The 27,114-nt window shown below is 38.5% G+C and overlaps 1 protein-coding gene across 5 annotated transcripts in view; it reads right to left on the bottom strand.

Annotated features, from left to right (window-relative positions):
* The window catches only part of NELL1 (neural EGFL like 1), a 240,186-nt gene that overhangs the window by 8,177 nt on the left and 204,895 nt on the right, over positions 1-27,114 (bottom strand). For 3 of the 5 annotated variants that reach the window (XM_085549861.1, XM_085549862.1, XM_085549863.1), the window contains one exon: positions 2,625-2,818. In XM_085549861.1, coding sequence (XP_085405987.1) covers positions 2,625-2,818 — 194 coding nt within the window. Of the gene's footprint in view, positions 1-2,624; positions 2,819-10,028; positions 10,170-27,114 lie in introns of all 5 variants that reach the window. The other 2 variants (XM_015863431.3, XM_085549860.1) reach the window with 2 other exon arrangements.

Below are 27,114 nucleotides of genomic sequence, written 5' to 3'. Positions count from 1 at the left end.
AATATCTCTTCCTCTTTGCTTTTCTTACGGTTCTATAGGCTTCGTAAGTGTCAGTGCTATGAACACAAAAATGCTCTTAACAAAGAAAAGCTGACTTGCAAAGGAATCGTTGGAAGGGGTGACTCAATTTTCCTCAGGAGCCCAAAGCCAATGGGACATAAGTAAGAACTGAAGAAACCAGACCACCATGCTGTTTTCACCATCAGGAACACATTTCACCTGGGCAGTGTTCCCAGTGCTATGCTTATCTCCCAGACTTCTTTTGCATCGGGAATGAAGGGTTGTCTGAATTAGGGGACTGACACAAAAACTCACATATAGCCTGACACACAATCAGGCATATGTTTATTTACAGCAGAGGGGAACTCCTGAACAGTAGTTCAGGAAGATACTTGTAGAGGATGTATCAAACACACTTAGGGTGCTACATTAATTATACAGTCAACTAATTATTTTTTAAGAGCTTATGGCTTTATAAACTTTGTCCTAGTTTGAAGATACTAGGTGTGATGAAACATTGGAATAACCTCTCTGCTTTGGAATACAACTGAAGTAATACAACTTCTCCTATTTGATATTATTCTACTCCACAAATAATCTTACCTAAAGAACTTCAAAGTAAAGTTTGCTATCTGGTTTCCTTTGTACTGGATTCTGTGTCAAATTATTTTCAAGACAGGATCCATGCATTCCAGTTGCTGCACAAAACATATCCCTCTCTACAATAAGTTTAACAAAAGAAAATCCAAATGAAAGCATATTACTTTCAAGCCGAAACTCTGATTTGTTTCCTAGAGAAAACAGACAAATAGGATCATTTTAAAGTCAGAGTAAGAAGTACAAAGAATGATTTAGTTATACTCTGCCCTTCTCCTCACTGAAAACAGAGCAAGCTGCACAAAGGTCAATCAGGACCAGCTCTCTGTGCAACTGCACTGAAATGGTAAAGCCCTTTAGTAGGTTTGGAGAGTCATCTGGTGTACTGGAAGCAATCACAATCTATAAAATATGTCTCAAAAACAGATTTCAATAGATACTGAGTGAAGGCTCTTTTCTGCTTGGGATATGATGGAGAAGAGCTCTCCCTGCTCTACAGACAAGAATTTGGCTCTTGAAACAAGGCAGTTATTGGCATGAAATAAAATGCAAATGTTAATTCACAGAGAAAAAAAGACTAAAAAATGGGAAAGATATAAAGGAAGAGTCACAGCAAAAAGCACTGCCAAGCCTGGTTTAAAAGATCTATGCACTAGTCAATCATTTCACGTATTTTCATATACTAATAACGGCATTCAACATAAGAAATAAGAGCAGTGAGAAATGGCAAAGGAAACAAATTACAGGCAATCTAAAATAGGAACAGTAATAGTTATAATTCTGCAAAGGCAGACCAGATGTCTTCACATGTATTAAACTGTTTACTCTATTGACTAGGAATCCTTTCATAAGCCAGCCTGTTCCCCAAGATTACAATAAAACCTTGATGTGTATTCAGTGGAGTTGTATACTTTAGCTTCTGAAGGGAGGAGTTTTAGGGAGCTCGAGGCTACTTGAAATAAAAAATATAGCAACTAACAAGAATATATTTCCATCTGAGCCCAAAACAACAGGGTAGTTTGTGGGCTCTATTCACTCTAAAGTCTTCATTTTCCCTTCTGGTATCCTGCTGCAATATAGACATGATGAAGCTTTCAGTTTCTTGTAATGTCAACATAACTTTTCATCCCTCAGCCCCTCCACACTCTCTGGTGTTTCTATGGCACACAAGCATTAAGACACAAGGATAGACAGGTCACTTCTCATTCTTTATGTTCAGCATGTCACAGTAGCCAGAATTTCATTTTAATTATGTAAGGGCCTATAGTGTTTCAGCAGTATCTAAGCAGAGCTTTACCAGTGCTATGAACATATCAGGTCAAAGTGGCCATGAAAGATTTACCATTCCTCAGACTGGTGCAATTCTACAGTTCTACTAAATGTTAGGGCGCATTTCAGTAGCAGTGCCACTCTTTAAAATAAAGACAAAAAATGGTTCTGTTAACTCTCAAGTAGATATATGATATATATGATATCTTTGGCTTCTCCAAAGGTGCAAAGAGTGCTGCACTGCTCAAGTGGGAAAACTGCCAACACAGCCAAGCTGGGATGCAAAGGAGAATGATGGCCTCTCTCCTCTCCACTTGAGAAAATGAAATAAGTGCTTAATGGCAAGTCCCCTAGTCATTCCTTCTTAGCTAGTTAATTCGCATGTATTCAGGCCAAAGAGAAACACAACTGATGAATACTGAAAGATGCATATTCACATGAAACAGAAGGTGAAAGCCCTTTTTAGCATCCATAGTAAGCCGATCACCTGCACATCCCATTGAAGGATCACCAGATCCCCATGAAGGCCTGCCCTAAATAGTTCCAGCCCATAGGATGTCAAGCTAGAAAGGTTAGTCACTATTCAGCTGCAGCTAGTTTTGCACAATAAGGAAAAAAAAAGTCAGCCCCAAGATTTCCCAGTGACAGCTTCAGTGCTCACAGCCAATCTTACCTTCTGTCCCAGCATCATAGGCTCAGAACTAGCATTTTGCCAGCACCAGTGGCATTGCAATATGGGGTTTCTGACATGATCTCACCTTGCAGGAACAAACGGAGCATCTGTCCTCCCTCAGGGTCCACACCTGCCCATTCCGCTTGAAGCCACCTTCATGGAGACAGTCTCCAGTGCAAGATGGTCCAGATGGACAAAGGCAGTCGAATCCTCCTGCCAGGTTCACGCAGGCTGAATCATTCCAACAGGTGTGGGTCTTTAAGGCACACTCATCAATATCTGCAAGACAGAAGATTTATAATGCTTTGGGCATGCTTTTCCACAGGGCGAATGTTATTCCAATATTAAGAAATTACTGAATTTTCACTGGTGGAAAAGAATAACTTCTTTCTGTTATCTTCTACATATGTTTGACATTCAACACTTTCACAACTTATTCATTAGTGTTCATGTTGATTCTACAAGGAATTCTTAAACTCTCTCTAATAGACTTAACTGTAAATGCTGAGACCAATATAGCTAGTGGAACTACCTATCACTGATCACTGATCTGCCTTCAGATAAAGGCGTATTATGATTTTCCAGTGACTTAGGAATAAGTCTGTTGTCTACTCTGTTCTGGATTTTACACCAAAATAGTAGAGCACTATTCTCCATAAGCTCCAAGCATGATCAGTGCAGGAATAGCATGATTTAGCAATGACACAAAGAAGAAGAAAGTACTCCCACTAAGAGAAACTGAAACTTGTTCACTGTTTTAGCAGAGCCACAGTATGTAAGTAAAAGCCATGAAGAGTGACATGAAGAGAGGTATGAATAAATTGGTATGGAAGGAACTATATTCATACGGCTACACTAAGACTAAAAATACTTTTTAAAATACCATTTTCCTTTCAGTAGACTTTGTATTGTCTTATTTTTGTCAAAGAAAAAGGCATAGGTGCAGCACTCACTTGGTCTCTGTTGACCTCAACAGGCAATATAAAATTGTCAATATACTCTATGCCATATTAAGGGCTTTTTGAGCTGCATATCTACAGTATGCAGTGGGATCACAGTGCAGATTAGAAGGGTATCTTTCACAGTTGAAAATGGAAAGGATTTCGCAGTTGAACATAAAGCAATATTGCCTATGCAGCTCCATGTAATTTCTTTACTTAGGACACAGAAAACTTATTCTGCTTCCATATAATTTAACAGATTTATGGAAAGCCAGATGTTAGCAATTATCAAAACTAACATTATTCATATTCTCAGTGGTGACGACCTGTTCATACTGCACAACTTAATGCGTTATATACATCCAAAAGGGAAGAACACCCAATTTACACACTGCTGCTTCTTTCGGTTCAGCACAAATAAAAAGGATGCCCCTATTAAGAGAGGTCCAGCCTGGTAAATGCGACATTATTGACAAAGAAACCAACCAAGCAAAGCTGAGTAACACAACATGAACATAAATTCCTAATTGCTTGTGGTTGTTTTTTTTTTCTTTCTTGATACAAATGATGGTTTCTTATTATTATACGGCATTTATTATTTAAAACTTTTAGCTATTAATCAAATATAAAAGGCTTGGACACTGCTCTCATTTCCAGCTGAACTTTTAATGGAGCTAATTTTCTGAGAACATCCCTCTGGCATTTTTGTTTCTTGTCACAAATTACATTTCTAAAAGTCTGAACAAACAGTCAGCAGCATTCCCAGGAACTTGAGGGAAATAAGTCATAAAGTCTCTGTATTTTTGTTCTTTCTTTCTGCAAGCCAAAAAGGGAAAAAATGGGGGGTGGGGAGGGAACACACACGCACAAAAAACCACTGACAAATGATTCCATATTTTTAGCTCCTATTTAGCATAACCAAGTCATTTCACATAATGGAGATCACATGGTATTGCTGACATTGATGTGAGATCAGCATGTACATCGCTGTGTAGAAAATGGAAGAAAACAGCCATATTTACTGTGACATTTCACAATTGGAATTTGTGTGTCAACGTAGCTGTTGAGAATTCAGCATAGTTTAAAATTCTGAACATGTCCAAAACAATCTTCTAATGAATATGAAAATTGTATGATAAGGCTCTTGCATATAGATTATTTTTATATTATTCAAATCCTTGCTCAGCTCAAATTCCCAATGCTCCCATCAAGTTCCATTTGCTGGTTTCAGAAAATACTGGCCCACAACTTCAACACACAACAACGCACAAGGCAAAACTGTACACAAATATCACTGCCCATCATAACAACACCAAGCAAAAGGTGAAACACTCATCTCTAAAACTAAGCAGTGTTTAAGAACAGACAAGCAAATGCACAAAACAACAAGGAGAATCCCTAGTCTTTCTATGTAACTCAAGAACAAGACATCTGTATTGAATTCTGCAGGAATCAGTTCTTCCATACAGTCTATCAATGTGTGAATACAATTTCACTTTCCTCTATTTATTCAAACCTAGAGTATGGTTTTGCAAGATTACCTGTTATATTGAGATCACCTGCTGCATAAACTACTAATTAACACACATTAAAAGGGCAGAGCTTTATTTCTCCACTGAACAGCTTCTTTTCAAAAGTGAAGAGTGCAAGAACAGAACAGCACTGACTATAAACAGAGAGTTGTTTATACAGCTAGCCTGCTATTTTATATCAGCAATATATCACCAACACCAAAGTGACTGCTGCTAAGACTTGCCACCTCAAACATTGTACAGGGCTATTGTAAAACAGATTGAGATCTTCACTCTTCAAATACTTTAAATGTATGCTTCTCCACACAAGCACACAACAGAAGTACCCAATAGATATTTTAGCTATAATGCAACTAGTCCTTTTGTGTGGATGGGAAAAAAAAGAAAAGCCACGCAAGACACAAGACATGCTCATTTCTTAATATGCTTTTGAAGTACATAAATATAGCCTGGTAACATGGGCATACAAGAAAGCAGAATCAAAATGAAATAGAATAATCCCCTGAGATGCAATTTCCTTTTCCATCCTTTTTGGCTGTAACGAGAAGTAATTTGCCTCAGATATTATGAGAGGTCCCACAGACATTGGATTTGAATGGGTAGAAGACAAGCATGACTGTACATATCAACACAAGTTCATTAACTTGGTTTCACTGAAATTTCAAACCAGTCCCCAGCCACTCCATTTCTTAGCTTTTCAAGCTATTCAGGTTTTAATGGTATAACTTTCCTATAGCATCTTAATAAATGTGTGCAAGCATGTCATGCAGTGAGGTGCTCTGTAATATCATGATAAGTTGCTGCAGAAAAAAGAACCCTACTAATATGCTAATTCTAACTGTTATGCTACATTAAGCCATTACATATAATATTACGTGTAAAACGTATGTTGGACTCCCAAGCTAATGTGTTTACAAGTTAACTAAACACTGTTTTGACAAATCATTTTTCACATGCAATTTGTCACAAAATTACTTATTTCTCCTTCTAAAACAAAAATAAGTGACTTGGATTCAGCTCTGAAAAATCACTAAACAGACACATTCTTTTCACTAGAAAACATTTTATGATGGTGTTTGTATTCTATAGAGATATAATGGGCTACTAAAGAACATCGTATAGTAAATTAGATTCAGAATGTAGGATTTACTAATGCTTTCTAGAAGTATAGAAACTACTAAGCACAATTGTCTTAAAGATGTAAAACCCAAATTTCTCACAGTACGCAAGAATCAGAATTTACTAAGTGGGAAGTAAGCAAGATTGTTTTTGTCTTGCAGCACAAAATTAACAGATAGAGACTAATATCATGAGCTGCATGCTCTATGAGCAGAGTGGAGTTCAAGAGTTGATCCTGGATATTCTGTATATATAAACCTTTCTGTCCACATTCCACTTCTCTAATGGTAGGAAAGCACTTCTCAGGCAGAGAGGAAAATTTCTGAAGGATGGGATGGATCTTGCTTTCTTATTGACAAGAAAGAGGGCACAATAAACAGAAAACAAACCTGCTTTTCCATTGATTTCAAACCTAGTTAAAAGAGAACACTGTAGCACAATGTGGAGCATACTAAAGCCTGCAGTGTGTAAAAGGAATCAGAAATTCAGTGCTCTGTGAACTGAATAATCCTCTACAGATGAGAATCAACTCTCATAAAGGGATATGGAGAGAGATGTGTATAGTTTACTTTAAATTGCTTCTACTTTTCAGCTTCAGATAGGAGTGAGCTTTGTGACACACTACTTCTCCTAAGCAAGCATTCTCTTTGACAGTTTTGCCCTTTTTTGGTTCTGATAATCTTCAAGGCTGACACTGAAAATTCTGTGTTGAGAGTTTATTCAATAATAACCAATTGCATTAGTAGTATTTGGCAACAGGTACTTAGTGCAGGGAAGCAGCAATGCACACCAGTTGCATCAGCATGATTACAGTGGATAGTAGTTAATATTGGGATAAGCTGCATCTTGACAAGGAACGCTCTATAAAGCATTTTGTTGGGGGTTTTTTAATCCTAAATTGTAGCAGAATTCATATTTAAAGAAAAAAAAAATGGAGAGAAGGGGAAAATGGAGGAAGGGGAGGAAGGAGAGGGAAAAGAACGTATTTTTATTGCAGAAGAGACTTTGGTAGCAACTTAGATATAGCAATTGTCTTTTGTCTGCAAGCGCTGTTCTAAATAACATAGTGTGAAAGGCCAGTGCGTCATAAAAATGATACTGCTGGAAATTAAATTACACTCTTAATTTGACTCTGCTCACCATCTCCTTACTAAGCTGATATCTTTTGTAAAAGCATGGCTGTGAAAATATATTCCCTTTTCCAAGTCATCTGTGTTGATATTTTAAGCAATAAGGAATTTAGTCAAGCTTGAAGAACCCTGGCCAAGTCAACCATCCCTTTGCCCAAGCTCTAGCACAATATTATGACCTTCCCCACCACATCTCCTGTTATCTCATAGGCAATGAAGTAAAGCTTTTAGGATCTCTGAGGTATCACAACACTCCCCAGATAGATACATATATGTATTTTAAGTGTTCTGCAAGCATTGCTGAGAACCTACAAACAATGACCAAGTGCCATCCCAAGAGGGGAAGTGGAGCCACCCCACACCAGCTGCCTGGGCATTGTGCTATGCACCACAGCTCAGTACTCCCTCTCACTAATTATTTTTCTTCTGTTATTATTTTACTGATGCAGCTTTTAACAATTTCATTTTTTATGTTCTCCTTTGCCTGCTTATTGTTCTCCAAGATCTGTCCTTCAGGAGGGAAGAAATGCTTCAAAACACACTGAAGGGCAACAGGCCAAATCCAGCTCAGATGCACACTAGGATTTCAGTAAAATACAATCCTAGGACAAAACGCTGTTGCTAAGCAAATGAACCCTCTTATTTGAAATAGAGAGTGACTCTGGCCTTGACCCTAAGTACTCCACTGTGCAAGTAAGCTCTGTAACATGACAAAAGCCAGTATTCAAGTAACTAAGTTGAAGCAAGAACGTGTGTTATTGTCTAGATGTCATTTTGACCAGTTCCTACTTGTGTTCTTAAATAAACTTCACATTTTGAAATCTCTTTGTTCATACGGATTAGCAAAGTCTTTCAATTCATTTCTAACTGCTTAAGAAGTGCAATGAAACAAAAGTAATGTTTACTCTCTTCATTACCAGTATCCTGCAGCAGTTCAGAAAAGTGACTTTGTTAAATAATGTCACTTCCTGTTTCACATTCTGTTTATAAGAGCACCTCACCTACCCAACTTTTCAGCAACTGAGCCTACCTATGGGCCATTCAAAACCACAGCCATGTCTGTGCATCTGTCTTTTAGAATCATGAAGGTTGGAAAAGACCCCTAGGATCATCAAGTCCAATGTCAACCCTTCTGAGTCTTGTATTTTCCAAGCAAGAAAACAGCTTCCTGAGGTCAGCCTGAAAAGAGATGGAGATCACCATGGCAGCAGCACAAGCACAAGCAGACACAAGGAATGCTGCAAATGCCCTTTATCTCCAATTTCCTAAGAGCTTTTCAAAGACTATTTCACATCACTTTGATTTCTGATAAAGTATTTTCACCATTGCTCTGCCCATCACTCATTCTGCAGTACTTAAATAAACCAGAGCAGAATTCTTAACATGTGAGAACCTGGTTAAGAATATATGACTTTCACGTGGTATTTAAGTCACAAAATGCTGTAAAGACTTGGGTTGCATTTGCTTCGCGTTGTTTTTTGTTAGTATAACTCAGCCACCCCAATCAAGTTCACTGCTGAAATGTTATCGTGCTCCCTGGTCAGCTTAGGACAATATATAAGAAGCTAATGTAGTTTGGCAGGGTAATCTACCAAATACTGTTTTTTGAAAACAAGTATTTTTCCTCCGCATTTTTAAACCACAATGTTATCTCATCCCAAGGACCCATTTCCCCTAATAGCTACAATTTGTAAAAAATTGAAAAGCGCGTTACAACCAGTTATAAATGCACATTAAAAAAAAATACGATTCTAACTTTTACTTTAATTGTGTACTTTAAATCTTAAGGAGAGCCCTTTGCACTTATGCATGATAAACAGGATTTAGTGCATTAAAAGAAAGTCTTCCACTGAAAACACAGAGAAGCAAAAATGCCTTAATTCCTAAGGAAGGACAGAGAATTAAGAGAAGTGCATCTGTACCTCAATAGCAGCTATAATGGGATCCTTGGCAAACCATTTTAAACACATCTGATAATATACAGAAATGATGTACAATTCTTTTGAGAATAAACAAACACCTAGAAAGATGGTTAAGCAGAGGTAGCTGCCTTCACTGCTTTATTACTTACTGCTGTATTACCGCTTACTTCTTGTGCTGGGACACAAAGTGTTATGAACATTCAAGGCACCAGATTGCGAGAACCAGCTCCAAATAAACCCTCGTGGAGCCTCATCCTTTGTCCTCCCACAGAAACAAATGATCACAGGAAGAACTGACAAACTCCTCCGCACCCTTTAAAAATTCCTCTCCCTTCATGCTCTCAGGGTGTTCTTCTCCAAATACGGTGCACAAAGTGCACGGTGCTATTTGCATAATGCCAAAAATAAAATGATGAAGATATGAAAGAATGCAAAAAAAAAAAAAATAATAAAGAAGAACATAACGAAGCGATAAGGACATGCACTGAGATCTGAAAGCTGAGGAGTATCTCTTTTTCTTCTGTGGGCCATTCTGCTCCCCAGACAGCCCACCCTCCCTTCAGGTTGTAAAGCAGCTTATTATGATAAATGGCAAAGCATACTAAGTCACATACTGGATCTCCGAGTGCCTCCCTCCTGTGATAACCGTGCAGAAATGTGATGCCTCTTAAACCAGCGCCCGCACCGCGTGGCTGGGGATGCTGACAAATGCGGACACACTTGCTTGCTTTCTCATTTTAGCCTTAAACACAGAAACTGTTAAGGACAGTGTCTCAGCAGTCACTTTATAACACCATGCAGAACGCAAGAAAAAAACAACCAGCACTATGCTGATCATTGCTTACCAACACAGGACTCCCCGGAAAGAGAATAGCTTCCATTGTCATGGAAACCGCTTCTGCACTCACAGTGGTACCACCCTGGGAGGTTAACACAGCGTGAATGGTTGTGACACTCAATGATCCCCTCTGCACACTCATCAATATCTGCCTCAGAGAAAAACACAAGCCATCCAGGAAATTAATTTCCTTTGACACCAATGCTTTAGGTTGTTTTTTTTTGTTTGTTTGTTTTGTTTTTGTTTTCATTTTTTAAAGTCTTCCTCGAATGGATCATGGTTTATCATGCTTCCAGACAACAGACACTTCAACATGACTGATGCGGCAGTAAAACAGAACAGCAGTACATAGTGGAATTTGAGACACATAAGACATTCATTCACAGCGCGTTTTGTTTAAAATGCAAAGCAAACATACAGAGATTTTGCTCTTTTTGTTGTTGATTTGAGTTTGGTTTGTTGGTTTAAAATCACAAGTTAGACTGCAAATGTAAAGCACTGTAGAGCAGGTTCTGGACTGGAAAGGCCTTTTCAAGCAACGCTCTTGCTGCACATATAAACTGCGTGTCCCAGAGCACCTTGGAAAGCGACAACCTTCTCTTTGGGATTGGTGTTCCCAGCACTCAGCTGCAATACTTTGCAGCTCCTTGTCACTCAGAGTGCCAAGACATCAAGACTCTTCGCAAACAAGAATTAATCATTTGTGTTTATCTGAACAAAACAAATACCTAGTGCTTGCATAACAGGCACAAAGAAAAGGCAGTCTGTGTTTCATCCGCAGTAACGCATTTAGCTGGAAGAGAATGACACCACACCAATAAGTCTAAAGTAATGAAAATATAGAGCAAGTTGAAAACCCTGCTGAGTTTCAGTAAATGTGTTTTTAAAATTTCCATAACATGGTTAATAGAGACCTTCTAATTGCTAGTAACCTTGGTTAATCATGCCTGGCACCTGGCTGCTTCTCCCCTTTGAGCATATTTCCAGCACATTTTGTAGGGTAGTAATTAAAATTAACAAATTAATTATATGTTAACCTTCTGGTAATTTAAGAAGCTGTTATATTTGATACCTCTTTTTAGCTCAGCCTTTTTGTTATTTTATTTAACGTTGGACAGTTTTCAGCTGGTACATTATCAACTAAAAAGAATCTCAAGTTATCCCTAAATATTATATATACTTTCAGACACTGAGGTTTTTCCTAGGCAACTGGCACACTGAAAATACAAACGAAGTGGCACACAACACACAACCTCTGTGAAATTATATTCTCAATCTACATTTAGTTCTGCAAACAAATACTGTCTGATCCTGATGCAAGACTGAGTTAAGGTTACTGAGTAACCACAGGGTGTAGTGTTTATCTCAATAAAAAAAAAACAAACGTACATCAATGCGGTTTCATTGACTGCAGGAAGTCACGCTGGCACACAACAAATTTGATTTGAATGAAATATCCTTCAATACAATTCCTTCTTTTTTTCCTCCTTTTTCTATGTTTTATAATCTCTCACTGCTACAACCTTTTCTGCACTCCCTTTATTTTACAGAAGCTAATTTTAGTGTTAAAACACTGAATAAATCTAGCTGTCCATCAGTGGCCAGTGCTGCTTGCAAACTCAGACACTTTCAATTCATTACAGTAAATGGTATTTACAACCATGATCTTTTCACATGTCAAGGCTGACAGAACAAGTTTAATCCTATTTGGAAAGTGAGTGACTTTGCTATTGCGGGTCAATTGTAAATGAATTCTTCTTGCTTCTTTTTCTTCCCCAGTGTCGAACCTGAGAATGTTCTCACTCAAAGACTGCTGCCATGGGGCAGTCCTGTGCTGGGGCTTTTCCAGTCAATTTTACATTTTTAACTTACAAAATCTATAGTTTTCCAGAACTTCATTTCTGAAGCTGAGCCCTTTGGAAAGTGCATCTGATTTAGGCTCATGCTATAGGAAATTAGTTGACTGGTAAATCACTTTTCATACTGTCTGCCAGGACACCAAAGCTGATCAGCAGCTTGCTTAACAGAAAAAGATGAGCACCCATGTTTGAGTCTCTGTAGGTTATGCCAATAAAGTAAAATATCATACCCAATGATCTCAAGACTACATGACTTTCATATGGCAGTACTCTGTCCATCAATAGCTTTCGGTCACTGAATTTTAGCAAGACACAAAACAATTTCTTAAGCCTGCAGAGATGGAAAAAAATGACAAGCTTTCAGTTATATTAATTCTTCCTGTATTCCTTGATATCTTACATGAGTGGAGTTCCACCAGCAGCGCCTTACCCATGCCAGGGACAGAAACAAATGTTGTGTCATATACTATGACACTAGTTCACTTAGTAGTTTGTTTCAGTCTGGAAGTGCTATGGTTTTGATGGCAGTTCTTTTCATTCAAGTTTTCTTACAACGTCCATGTAAAAGACATCTTGAACAAATCCTTCCATTGCCTGCTTGTACCTTATCTCTCTTATCTAACTGTCATTACCACAGAATTGTTAATGGTTCTGGCAACACTCCATTATAATGGCTTTGCAAAAGCTCCAAAATGGCACATTTTTGTATTGTATAGAAAAGGCACCAGTTGGTTTTAAATAAGCTTTCACAGGATGTTAATCCAGCCTGTTAAGGACAGCCCTGTAATTTTTACTTCTACCATCCCAACTTCTTGCACTATTCATAGAGGTACTTATGTATACAGGATAAATAGGATAATTTACCTCCAATAAAACACAGTGGTGTCAGACCTAGTGAAAAAGTAAAATTAAAATGATTCCTTTTTATTTTTTCCCCTAATATTTCATTGTATTTAAGTCACAGTGCGACAATACCGAGAACTATTAAGTGTGACACAATAGCTAACAATCTGCAGCATCCATGAGACAGAGGAGTTTTGTAATATGATCATCTGTTCATCACACTCTGTGGTACTCATTTTCATGCAAAAAATACATGTCTGTATCTTTAGTTCGCTGCTGATCAGGAGGCCTAATCAAGAAAGCCATGTACCAACAAGAAGGGGTTGCACAAGTCTCAGGCTTCCTGAATTAAAATCATACCCTGCCAGTTAACTCTGCTATCTACAGAGCACTACAACTCAGTATTCCACCTTACAGTGCATTTCTTCAACAGGAGAACACCAGAAAAATGCACCCAGCCAACTGCAGCGCACGTTCTGTGCACAACACACTCTTCCAGGAGACAGCATCAGTAAGAAAGAGATGTCACTGGCAGCACCAGCACACAACTGCCCTGCTGCAAAGAGTCATTGCAATGCTTCAGATCAACCCTGAAAGCACAGACTACTTTGGATGAGCAGAGATGAAAATGTGTCACGCTAAAGAAATCTCCCGCATGCCTAAACCAATGCAAACAAATCATAATCCTGCCGTTCTACATGAAATCATTTAAAGGCTGAATTTTATTCATTATTAACTCCTACACTGGCCATATGATTAACCCCACCTGAGTTTTGAGAGTTCTCTGCAGTCACCAAGAAGGCACTGTATTTATTTTTAAACACAGACAACACAAAGCAGTAATACATTGACAGTGCCCATCCTAGGAGTCTGCTACCTTTTCCCAGTCAGCAGTAGAAGATGCTACAACACTCCGACCTTGTCCTAGATTTACAGTCCAGCATGCCTAGAATACCAATGCCTGAGACACAGTACAGCAATTTAGTTGTTAAACAAATAGCAAATCACAATAACACAGAAAACTGTATGATTTACTTCTATTTGAATAATGACTCGTGGCTGCCACTCAGCCTCATGGGGCCAGTTATTAGGGCCACAGGGACGCTATAAGTCAGAAAGACATCTGAGCCATACTTATTGACACCTTCAGTAATCAATTTCCTGCCTCACCATTGAGATGATAGACTCTACTTCTGCCTGATGAAAGCCAGGAACAGGCTGTACAGGAAATCCTTCCTTGACATTTTGCCTCTTTTTTAATTACTTTCATTTTAACTCATTAGGAGACTGGGGGGGGGAGAACAGCACCAAATAACATAAATCTCCCCAGCAGTCATGGCTGTTTTCACAGACTGATTTTAATTGCACTATATTTATATTGGCCTTTGCAGTTCCTTCTCAGGCAGGAACAGTGTTGCCTCAGTAAATGGCACAGGTTCTAGTCTACTTTTCTATTTTAAGGACCCAGCTCTAAACTATAACACTTTGGATTTGTTGAGATAGTAAACACAACTCAAATTCAGGAATAATCAATCTCACAGAGCAATTTAATGACACAAAATGGCTGTCAGAGATTAAAGGTGCACCCTCCACTCATGATAATTAAAGAACAGCTGTAATATGCTCTATTTTGTAATGCTGGATTGGTGTTATCAAGATTTTTAATCATCTGAAACACAAGTGCAAATTTAGCATTATGACTTTAACAAGAAAAAAATGAAATTAAATCGATATCAGTATAATATAACACAGACCAGTGGTACCAGCAATTTTTAAGATTAATTCTTTTAATATATAACATCTAATTTACTCAAACTCATTTTTAATACATACGCCATGCTGATGTTTTTATCACTTTAGTGGATGTCTTTCTCATGCACTCTTATTTGTCTATTTGTATGCTAAACAGGCAGCATACTTGAATCTGCAGCCTACTGGACCCCAATGACACCAATAAATGTCACTTCACAACGGTGGAGCTGAAACAGGAGTTTTTGATTCCCATATTTAGGAACTGCTAAGTGACATGGGAAACAAAAACTGCATTCAGGCCGCTCAGTGATAAGCACGGCAGGGATATCTGAAGCTGGGTGAAGAACTATCTAATATTTAGCAATATCTTTCAGTTTCTGTCGCAAACAGGACTGTAATTATCACTTTACAAGCCAGAAACATACAGACTGACTTTGCAATTAGTAGGGGAAGTTTTAAACAGAAGCACAGGCTGTTTGTCAGATTTGAGGGTCAACATGCCTCTCCAACTATATAATCCTGAAAACAGAAGGGATTTTAAGCCAATAAGCATTTTATTTATTTGAGCTCTTCCCATATGTTGGAGGGATACTGCTATCATGCTTGATGTAGCTAGCTTAGATGGAAGAGAAAGAGTTCTAAACATTCAGTTCACCTACTACAACTACTGCTGAGCTGATGATTCCAGGAAAATTGTTCAGCCTGTTCGTACCTGCTGGAAATCACAGAATCAGAGAATGGCCTGGGTTGAAAAGGACCACAAAGATCATCCAGTTTCAAACCCCTGCTACATGCAGAGTCACCAACCACCAGACCAGGCTGCCTAGAGCCACATCCAGCCTGGCCTTCAATGCCTGCAGGGATGGAGCATCCACAACCACCTTGGGCAACCTGTTCCAGTGCATCACCACCTTCTGGGTGAAAAACTTCCTCCTATTATTTAACCTAAACCTCCTCTGTCTCAGTTTAAAACCATTCCCTCTTGTCCTATCACTGTTCCCCCTCGCAAACAGCCATTCCCCCTCCTGCCCCTTTAAGTACTGGAAGAAAATATCCCACAACCCTCAGGAATTCTCCTCTCATTTTCATGCTCTTCCTAATCATATCAGAGTACTTAGTCAGGACTCTGGGCTTATTCTTTTTCTCTCTATTTTTGCAGAAAGATGTAACAATTATGCATGATCTCCATCCTAAGGTCAACCATGTACACTTTGTCTGGTAACAGTTTTGTACAGAAAGCCAGACCATTAGTCAAATGGTATTTATTACATTTCTTTGTTTAGATCCTCTGCAGAAGAGAGCAGTCTCATGCACAATTTACAGGTGAGATGACTAAGATACACTGAACTGAGCAGAGGTGCCTAAAGCCAACACGTGAGATGCTCTTCAATTTTTAATTGCAGTCCAATTTCCTGGCTTTAAGGTTATCATTCTCTACACTCTAAAAAAAAACTCTTAAAAATCAGGTAGTGGTAAAGCCAATCTTCACTCCCATTATGGGATTAATTTTTCAAGAAATATTCAGTTTCTTTATCCCTGACTGCTAATTCATGTAAGTTAAGATAGTGGGATTGTATCTGCAGCTATTCCATAAAAAGCAGTTATTCAATATATTAGATATGCACACTAGAATACAATGAGAGAACAATATCAACAGGAGAGATCTTTCATGGCAGTAGCCCATAATCAATGAAACTCTCAGCACACAGAGAAATGCTTCCACAAAGTTAGGATTATGTAGACTTAATATATATATATATATTCAAATCTGTCCTTAATAGCACAGTACTTTTATGCGCAAAGCTGCTTAAAGCTAGTTCAAAGCACAAATGCTACACATTCAGATTCACTTAATGTTCAGTGATTGGTAAGACCATATTAAAAACATATTACAGATTGTGGGACTACACTTCAGTAAATCTGGATGGCAAAATACATTATGTACATGATAAAAAGATTAATCCATCAACCAAAATCAGAAGTCTTTTGGCAATTGATTTTGGCATACTGCAACTGAAGAGCTACAGATTCCTTGCCAACATCACAGAATTTGAGAAGAAGCACCTTATGGGGATTTTTGTTAAAACAAAATAGTTGATGTTCTGAAAAGGAACACTCACTCCAAATAAAATCACTGATATAATTTAGATGCAGGCTGCAGGGTTATTGCATCAGGGTTGCAAAAAATGAATGTACTTTCTTATGAAACAAAACTCTGACATACAGTATTCTCAAACAAACATACCCACCAGTGTACAGCATGGAAGGAATCATTCCAATGACATTAGCTACACCCACAGAGCTTCGTTGATGAGCTATTACTATCCAGTGCTAGCAGACTAATTTGTTTACAGTCTTTAGGTATATTATATGATGAATACATCACTCTATCTAGCACTGGAAATACTAAAGTTCAACATCAAAGAGCCATAGAAATACCTGTTATTTTATCTAGTACATCCTGTGACAGAAATGCTCCCTACCACATATTCTTCAGTGATTTGCCTCCTCCACTTCATTGGGAAACTTACATTGCAGGACCAACAGTCTTTTGATTAGTTTGAGCCCTTCCTTACTCAAAGGGTAAAATAACTCTTGCAAAAACAATCTCACTGCTAACAGGAAGCAGCAGCTGATGAGACAATGGTGAAAAGCACTTTTTGTTCACCATGGCTGGGTGGGGGAGTGTCAGCCACTCCCCTTAAAATTCTTCTCCAAGTACACATTACTGTACCAAAGGGTACAAGGAGCAAAGACAAATTGCAGGTTTAGATTATAATAGTATGTACGCCCTATAGCACTCCTGAGACTTCAGTAATAATGGAAAATATTCTCAATTAGTTTTCTTTAATCATAGAATGATTAATGGCTTCAGAAAAGCATTCTCATCCATACAGTTACAAACTCTCCCAAGGAAGCAAATCCCTAAACAAGGATTGTAAAAAGAGCTCTTGGGATCATAAATGGAGTAATGCAAAGCTCTCTGCATCCTTAATTAGGGGGGAAAAATGTTTCAGGATGGGTTGATCATTACAAAGCACATGGTAAAAACGCACACATTTGGAGAAGGCACTGACACAGTTTCATAAGGAGGGTGAAATCTGTGGTGGGTATTCCAGACAACACACTGAATTACAACAGCTATCATTCAACAGAAGGTGCCTGTCCACTCTGGAATATACACAGATTTATTTCAGTTAATAGGAAGGCTAAACAAAAAGATCCTTTATAACAAAAGACTGGGCAGAATCATTTAAAAGAAAGCAAAACTCTTTTCATCATGCTCATAATACAAGTAAAGGTGATTCTCTATTTCAGTCTGAACTTTCTCCAATCACACCACTACCCACGCATCCATCAACCCCCAAAGCAATTAAATTTACCCAGTTTCCTAACTCCGTCATAACACATGCATCATAAAAGAAAAGCAGTTTGCGTTGTGATTTCCCACGCACAGTTCAGTAAGTACATTGAGATGCATGGAAGAAGGGTCCTTTCCTGGACAAGTTTTTGGTTCCCATTGCAAAAAGAAGAGAGAAAATCAAAACTCTTGATACCCAAATGAACCAGCCACGTCAGGCACAGTTTTAAACATAACTGAAAAGAAAAAAGCATACCAGCAAGTATGAGAGCTCAGAGCTACGACAAGTAAAATCTTCCAGGTGAAAAACCTCAGCAAATCCCTGGGATTAAGAACTTCAGTCATTATTGCTACCCTCTTTTCAGATACTGCAATGAGTATTTCCAAACAAGTAAGAAGTGACTTGTTTCCTTAGCACAAAATGTTCACTTTGAAGACACACGCTCTTTCATTTTTTAATTACAGACTGAATTTATAACTTCACTAAACCATTAGTTGCAGACTTTGATCAGACCCAGTTTTCCCAGACTGGGTGCTGCTTCAGACATCAATAATTCCAATTAAACCAACTCTGAGATATGACTACATCATTTCTCTAAGCAATTAAAAATGTGCAACAGAAATAAGTCGAAAATCCTGAAAGAAAAGCCAGGGGAATCATCAAATGTTAATAATAATCATAAATACATCGCACTTCTATACCATCTTCCATCCTGTGATCTCAAAACATTTCCTAAGCATTATATAATATTACAGTATTTTGTGGGGGAAAATGTAAAATCATAACAAAATTTTGTTTGCAATTATCTTAAAGGGGTTTGATTTCTTCAGTACGAGAATAGCCTTCATTGCTTACTGTGTGAACATGGTTTAAAAACTTATTTATCAAAATTAGCTCTTTGTCCTCAATTTCATTGAATTGAATAAGTTCTGTTATACATTAGCTGCATGTAAATTGCTTTTCAACGGCACACCTAAAGTTAGGAATTTCTCATATAAATTGATCGCATTATAGGAACACCGCAACATAATCACAGAATGGCTTGGGTTCGAAGGGACCTGACGGATCATCACACTCCAACCCCCCTGCCATAGTCAGGGATGCCAACAACTGGATTTAGCACTTGACCAGGCTGCACAAGGCCCCATCCAACCTGGCCTTGAACACCTCCAGGGATGGGGCATCCACAGCCTCTCTGGGCAGCGCCTCACCATTCTCTCAGTGAAAACCTTCCCCCTGACATCTAATCCAAACCTTTAAGATGCCCCTGCACAACCACTCTACACAAAAAGTTGGCATGCTAAGTTACATTCAGTTGTATAAGAAAAATAATTTCAAACTTTGTGAAATCTCAAATGGCTACATGGTCTCAATATCTGAGTTTGGGGTTTTTGGAGGGCTTCAAAAACCCAATGAACCAAGCAAGCTGAGTAAATGGAAGCAACCTGGGATGTAACTGGTGCTACTATGCTGTGTTTGGTCTTGATAAAACTCTTCTGCATTTGTTTCATTGTAAGCAAAAATTTCTGATACTACAGAAATCTTTAGCAGCTCTTCAGTAAATACTTCCAATAGAATTGAAATTAATGAACGCACTGATACATTAATCATACAAAATGTTCTTGTTCTGCAAAGAGTTTCTAAATATGCATACAAACAGTCTGTTTCTCAATTTCACCAATAGTGAAATGGAGGTGGTTTATGACACATGGGATACCAGAATATCAGGAGTTTAAAAGAAGAAAAAATAAGCAAGCACTCCTGAGAGGAGCCGTCCTACATATATTTACATATTTAGGAGGAAGACTTTACTTATGAGTGAAAAATAAAAAAGTAATTGAAAACGAAGCACAGACATTGTCCGTGTAGGAAATATTTATATGTTTATTTCCTAAATGCATTAGGTACGTTCATTTTCACATAAAGACAGAGTGTTCCTTCCATGAAAACCATAGTGACCGAACACTGTGTGCGTCAGAGCCAGGTCAAACTCTGTTTGAACTGAGGTGCTCCGGACAATGCAATGACTGTGACTTGTGATGTGAACAACTGTAGCCACGAACATCAGAGAATATGAGAAAGAAAAGGGGGAATGGGGACTGTGGTACACTAGTAAAAATACATTCTAACTTTATCACAGTAGGAAATACGACCTAAATGATAGTGGGCATTCGCAGTTATTCTTAGGGCTATGTGAAAGCTCCTAATGTCTCAGTCTTGAAGGTATACACCACTTGAAAGCCCAGAGATAAAGTGCTCCCTACTTGACAGTGACTTAGGTCAAGGGTCGTTCCTAAGCAGATGAATACTAAATCCTAGTAAACCGTGTTGTTAGCGAGAAACTTGGGACCGCCACAAAAGGATGTATGACATATGGCTTTCCTAAACAAGCTCTTCAAGCCTACATTGCTTGTGAGATTCAGTAAGGAAAAAGACAAATTTTGAGATTCCTAATACATATGGTTCTTAACCTGTGCCAACTCAGAAATCCTACAGGCTACCTTCTAATTTATTGAATACATCTTCATTAAGAACATACTACCCCCAGATTAGCCAGTCTTTTGAAAAGAAGTCTTGTTTTCTTCAACATAAATTCAAAGAATATTTCTTTCTTTCTTTCTTTTAAAGTAGAGGCCATTTGGTAATTTCCTTTGGGATATTTTCTTGGTAAATCTACCACCCCTTTCATTAAGTAAGAATGGAGTCTCCAGCTTCACAGATTTTCAGTCATCAAAATAACTGCAGTTCAAACATTATAACCAACATACAGCTCTTTCAGAAATGCATCCAAATGTACATCTAAATTATAATCCTATCCAGCATGCTCACTTCAGCTGCTGATAAAAGGTTACTGCTGTTAAGATGTTGTCTTCATTTGGTTCAAAATAGTAATTTCTACACCCACATTTTATCAAGAAGCAGAATCATCTTGTCAGGGTGGTAAGCACAGAGTGCCAAGACAGGTAAATCAGGGAAGCTGCTGACAGGCAAGAAGGAATTGGAATAACAAGAGAGTATTTACAGTCCTTTTCCACTTCTGCCAGCTCTGCCTCTCAAAAGAATAGCCGGGAAAGAACCAGCATTACTGAACAAACGTGTTTTAAGTACAATTCTTTGTTTCATAAGAGACTGTGTGTATTTCATTAGTGTAGCTCAGCTTTTAACTTACAAAATGAGAAACACGAGGGCTAAGGGCCACCAGCTGCTTGCTCACAAAGGCTAGCAGCCTCACCTGTGCCAAGCTGAAAGCATTTGTTGGGCAGAGCAACCACAGGGGAGGAATGCAGTGCAGGTGATGTATTCAGAGTAAGGGCAGGATGGCACTGCAGTCTTCTGTGTCACACGAGAATTGCAGAAGGAGCTCGCAGGTGCCTAATTAACCAAATCCACAATCCTTTTTCAGTCGCTTTGATTTTGACCTTACAATGAAGCGCTTGCATGCATAGTCCACTGCTGCCTACCTTTTAATGATATTTTCTTCCCAAAGAAAATCGAACATTCAACTGAGAATTAACTATTTTATTGCAGTGCTCATGGCTTAGCAGTCAGGCACCAAATAGCACGCATGGATCCTTTTGCTTTTGAAAAATAAAAATCAAAACAAAAACCCTAGCATAAAATGGCATTGTCTTGTTGTCTTCTGTGTACCACAGAAGAACATCCGTCCCATGGTTCTGAAATGATTCCTTAGGATCTGATTTTCCAACAGGGAACAATCACCTGTTCCTCATCCTGTGTAACAGGAAGTAAGCAGCAGCGGTGTGACTGCATCCCATATTCCCATAACAGGCATCAAAACGCCTTCAAACAGAAATATGATAAAATGACATTCATCTCATCTGGCTTTCAGATGGATGGAAGGAAGGTATCTGTCTTAGAGGTAGTTATCTAGATCCCATTTATCAACAATGAAAAGTTGAGCGCTTTTACACTACAATTTATCTAACACTTACTTTAGATGCCTCCTTAGAAGACATGATGCGTTAGAAATGTCTGTTTTTCTCCACTGACTACAGAAGTTGTTTAGCTGACTATCTCAAAGGCAGACAGCTGTAATCTCTCCTGTTAAAAAAAAGGGTAAGACAAATTCTATTTCACTTAGCAATGTATTCATCTACAGGAAAAGGAATCAGTGACAAAGCAGTGCAGTGATTTGTAAACCTAAGTTATGCAGCAGTGTTAGACAAGTTTGGGCTGGAAGGGCCCTGAAAGGCCTCTGTCTCCAGCTGCTGCCCCAGCAAGGCACATGCTGTGAGAAGACCTGTATGCTCAGGGCTGCATCCAGCTGGTTCTGCCAAGGATGGAGACTGCACAGCCCCCCTGGGTAACTTCACTTTCTATATTTGCCTCATGGTGAAAAGGTTCTAAACTCTCCTGCTCATCACCCTCAGTAACTTGGCTGTGCTACTGTTAATGACCAGACAGAGAAATTATTTCTTGTGTGCCTGCTGTACAACCCATAGCACTGGCTGCCTCCTTCTGACTGGTTTCCTCCAGACAGCTGGCTCTACCTGACCACTGCAAGTATTCCAAAGACATCTTTGATGTTTCCTTCCCTCCTCCCCATTGATTAGTTGCTCAGTGCACGCTGTCTCCTGTTTAGATGCTCATTCTTGAGCATCTTTGTCAAGTGATGGATTCCTTTTGCACTGGCGGCAATAATAACTCTAATAGGTTGCACCAGCTCTGAGAAAGGACTCTACAAAACCATTGAGAGGTTATCTGTTCAGATAGCTGAAGATAAATTAGAAGAGATCATCTTCAAGGTGGTGGTGTTTGGATAGTATGTACACAAGCAAGCTACTGGGGATGTTTTGGCCTCTCTAATGGTCTGCTGGGAGACATGTGATGGAGGAAGCAGTTTGAAAGATACGAAAACCGTGCTTCTAATGATGCTTTAAGGGAGCAATTTTACAATGAGCCCTTGACTGCTTTCTGTTGTTCTTTATTGATTTTTTCCCCTTTTCTCTTACAGAATGAAATACTCAGGTGACATTACAAAGAAGAGCTACTAATCCTAGTGAAAGGAAGAATTCCAAACATACTAACACCAACAGCTTCCTTTTTGTTGGACAAGCTTTTACAGCACTGTTCTAAGCTCGGTGTTTTTTTGTTGCTCTGTTCTAGAAATATTCCTACCCTTTCAAAGCCAAACAACCCATACATGCTCTGCTCGCAAACACACGAACAAGCTCTGTGCCTGCTTGTACGTGCCAGCTGTCATTCAGCCCTCATTTGAATTCTTTTAAAAACACATCTGCAACGCTGCTACAAAGACCTCTCTCTTTTTTGGCTTAAGCACTCATAGAACAGTCCTTTTTTAAAATAAATTTATCCTTTTCTGAAAGAGGACTGGAATCGTCTGAACTGCTTTAATAGCTTTCATATTTCATAACCTTTCTCATCAAAGTTTAAATTTTTTACCTTCATTAATATTGCTGTAAGTCAAAAAGGACTGTTTTTAAGTTGGTAGAATTATACCAAAGGACATAAAAGACAAAATGAGATAAGAATAGAGCATCCTGGGAAGAACTGAATATGCATGCATTTATTTTTCTGGCTGAGACTCTTCATTCAAAAGAAAAAAGAAAAATGTGTTGCATACCCTACTGCAAGCCATTAAAAACTGTACACAGCACACCAAAAAATGCCTTACTTTACCAGTCACTTCCAGCCCTGAAGCAATCTAATCAAGGCACACAGTTACGCAGGCAACAACAAAGTGGTCAGAAATTAGATCTAATTTGTCCAATACAACTTCCCAAAGATTAATTTTTTCAAGGTCCCTTCTCATCTATGTCATAGTCTTGGACCAAACCATGGTCAATAAAGTTCAACTTCACATCTCAAATCTGCTGTGCTTTCACCTCAGAATAATGCCTGTAAAGGTGCCCTTTCCTCTGTATCAGTTGCCAAAGGTGGATAGATATACAGCACCATGCTTTTCAGGTACTGCACTTTCAGGAAGGAGATTCTATAACATAGGTGGAGCAAAATATTTCGTATCTTAAAAATAAATGGAAGAAAAATAAAAAAAATAATAAAAAAGCAAGCATGGAAAACTTAGTTCTGAACAAAACTTCCACCTTTATGACTACATCAAGGTGTGCCCCATTTGTTGCGCAGATCAAAGCATCTCCTGGCTGTGTTGTACTGAAACTCAAGTGTCAAACTGTTTCACTGCGACACCAATATGAAATGCTTTGATGTTTTTGTGCATGTGTGTAAAGCACTTTAGTCACTGCTTAGTAGCTACCCACAATGTTTTATAAATAGATTACCCAAACTGTAATTTCACATTATGACATGTCACTAGAAGTAACCCATATCATTAAATTAGTGTTGCTGACTTGTTATCAAGCAGGATAGATATGAATACTAAAGCAACCTTCTGAAATGGAGACATTTCCTGTGGAACAGATATTCGATGCTTCTATCAGGGAATATTGTGCAAGGGAGCAGTGACAGGACTAAATATTATCACTTGGGTGCTTCCTTTGATGAAATTAGAGCTATGGAACATGAATGTATTGAGTCTGAAGATCAATGAAAACAAGAAGTGTGCAAAGAATTTGCCTGGAGCCTGTCCCCAGGTATGCCCACAGGAACAACTCCATGATAGGATCTTCTGTCCTCAGTAAATTATCTCCATAGCTTAATGTCAAATCACATGTAATCCCCTTCCAAAATACATACTGAACAAAAGCTTACTAAAAAATGTGAACCCTCACTTGCATCACTGGATAGCAAGAACCTGCTTCTGGGCAGAGCCTCTATTCCAGCACCCATAAGGGAACGGAGCACACCCCTCCTACAGTGCTGTGCTTCTTCCCAGCCCTTCCACCAGCACACAGGGACAGCAGAGCTCCCACTGCAGCAGGATGCAAAAAGGGAAGTGAAAGCATCCACTTGAACAGGTCGCCTTTGCATCTCCAAAGAGAACAATTAGCAGACACATTCAGACAAGTATCTTTGCAATCTTTCTCTCTATTCTGTTGTTTTTTAAACACGCAAAACATCAGAAAGTCAATTTCATTCATAATTCCACAAATGAAAATTAAAAAGCCCCACCATAATAATTCTATTTTTTCTCTCTATATATACATAATTCAAGTATAACTAACTGAGAGAGAACACAGCACATTACTATTTTAGCTCTAGAGGGCCCAACTCTGAAGCCACTGAGAAGCACAGACCGAGCTGCCAGTTGCTCCTTTTATGCTGGAACAGTTTTTATCATTTCCAGGAAAACTGGAAACATTTTCATGTGCAATTAACCAGTTGGATGGCTCAGATTCACATCAATTACCCTTATTATTTGGCTATGCTACATTTTTTGGCAAGAGAACACAATATATTTTCCCTTAATTTTAAAAAGTCCCCTTCAACTTGACAGATCTATACATTTCTACCTCTTGAACAGCATAATATTACTTTATTTCTCGATTTTTCTCTCTTATTTCTTTCTCTGTTGCTGTGTAGCTTCCACATAGAGTTTGTGGCCTTAATAATTCAGTAACTACCAATGGCTGTATTGATAATCAGGAACTATTTGCTGATCTGCATTAGCAAGATGACCCCCAAACAGTGATCTGTTTCAATAACTTATGGAAAATACACCAATATTGTATCAGAAAATATCTGATCCATGTTCTCTAGCATTGATTTTCAAATGCAGCTTTCTTGTACATCAATAATATTAAATAAATCATATGTTATCACTGTCTTGAAAAAACATGAGTATTCTTTTACAAAAGTGTTAAATTTCTGTGATTTTCTTCTTTTATATTACTTCATAACACGATGTGCAACACTAGTGCTGATTGACAGCATTTTAATTCCTCTCTTAAATAATTCAGGCAGTTGCTGCTTGATAGTGCTCCTGTAATTTCTACTGTAATTGAATGGCTTAATACTAATACACACACTACCACCACTGGCAAGCCACAAAATGCCAACAAGGAAAATGAGGTACAATGTACAAATAGAACAGCAACGCCCCAAATGAAATTTTAATACACCGACTTGTGAATTCCTAAAAATATATTAAAATTACTTGTTACCAAAACTTTGTTTTTGCCACATTACTGCATTCTGTAAGAGTAAATTCCAGCTTCTTTGTTGCATCAACATCCCAAGTTGAGTTACACTCCCAGCTTGTCACTGGTACCTGTCCTTATATATGGTTAACAGTAAGAGAAAAATGAGCCTGAAGACATGGAAGAAGCACCTCCACCCAAGTCAGTGGGCTCGTCAAGTATTAAATCTCCAGCCCATGACTTTATTTCTGACTGCAGACGCTAAATTACACCCCCACATGAAGCAACACTTTTTAACTGTGACAGTTTGGATCACTTAGTGTTTAATATAGAACCTTAAACGGTATTAAGTAGCCTGAACAAAATCTGCCGTACTACAAAGAATGTACAATTTCATAGATGAAAGAATATTTTTCATTTCTTCTACACGGTACTAAATTAAATTTGTTTTCTAGAAATAAACCATTTTCTATTTGCATTATAATTAAACTACGTGACACTTCCCATGAATAAGAAAAGTACTTTAGGGTGACCCATTTTGTCCCTTTAATCTCTTGAAAAGCAGAGCTGGAAACAAAGTGGCCAGAGAAAGAAACCAGAAAAAAAATGAGCACAAGTAGTGAAGATATAGAAAGTACATGAGAAATGGTCCCAGTCCAGGTCAGCACCAAACAGATGATCTTTATAATGATATACACAAATGTATTATTACTACTCCTAATCACGAAGATACTTCTACTCTGAAATGAGCCTATTTCAAAACCTTGTTTAAAGATTTCTCCATAGCTCACTCCTCCAATAAGTTATTTTAGTCCTCGTGTCTTCATACTGGCAGACTGACAGTGCCATTGCTCTGAAGGGTAAGGATGGACACAATGCAACACTAAGTTGTTGGTACTTACATCCCCAAAGACTTTGGGAATGGGAAGAAGCAGAGCTAAGGAGCAAACAGGAGCATTGCTCCAAGGCTTCATGCAGCACATCACAGACAGGAAGAGACAAGCAGAGAGAGAAACATAGGCAGGCAGACACCCCTGGATTAAACATTTATCACTACTGGAGGCCAGCAGAGTCACCTAACCACTCTCCTAGGACACTATAGGTTTATATTGCTGGACAAATCAGTCTCTCTGGGTTTCTTCAGTATGGAATGACAGCACCAGGAAATATCCAAGGGGACCCTCCTGCACACATTTGAGTGGGATATGAGAGAGAGGGAAAGAAAGGGATGAGCAACA

The sequence above is a fragment of the Coturnix japonica genome, chromosome 5 (genome assembly GCF_054131305.1).
Source record: "Coturnix japonica strain WE chromosome 5, WE-NBRP24, whole genome shotgun sequence".
In the NCBI taxonomy this organism is placed as follows: domain Eukaryota; kingdom Metazoa; phylum Chordata; class Aves; order Galliformes; family Phasianidae; genus Coturnix; species Coturnix japonica.
The sequence above is the reverse complement of the archived record's forward strand: the minus strand, read 5'-3'. Positions and strand labels throughout refer to the sequence as shown.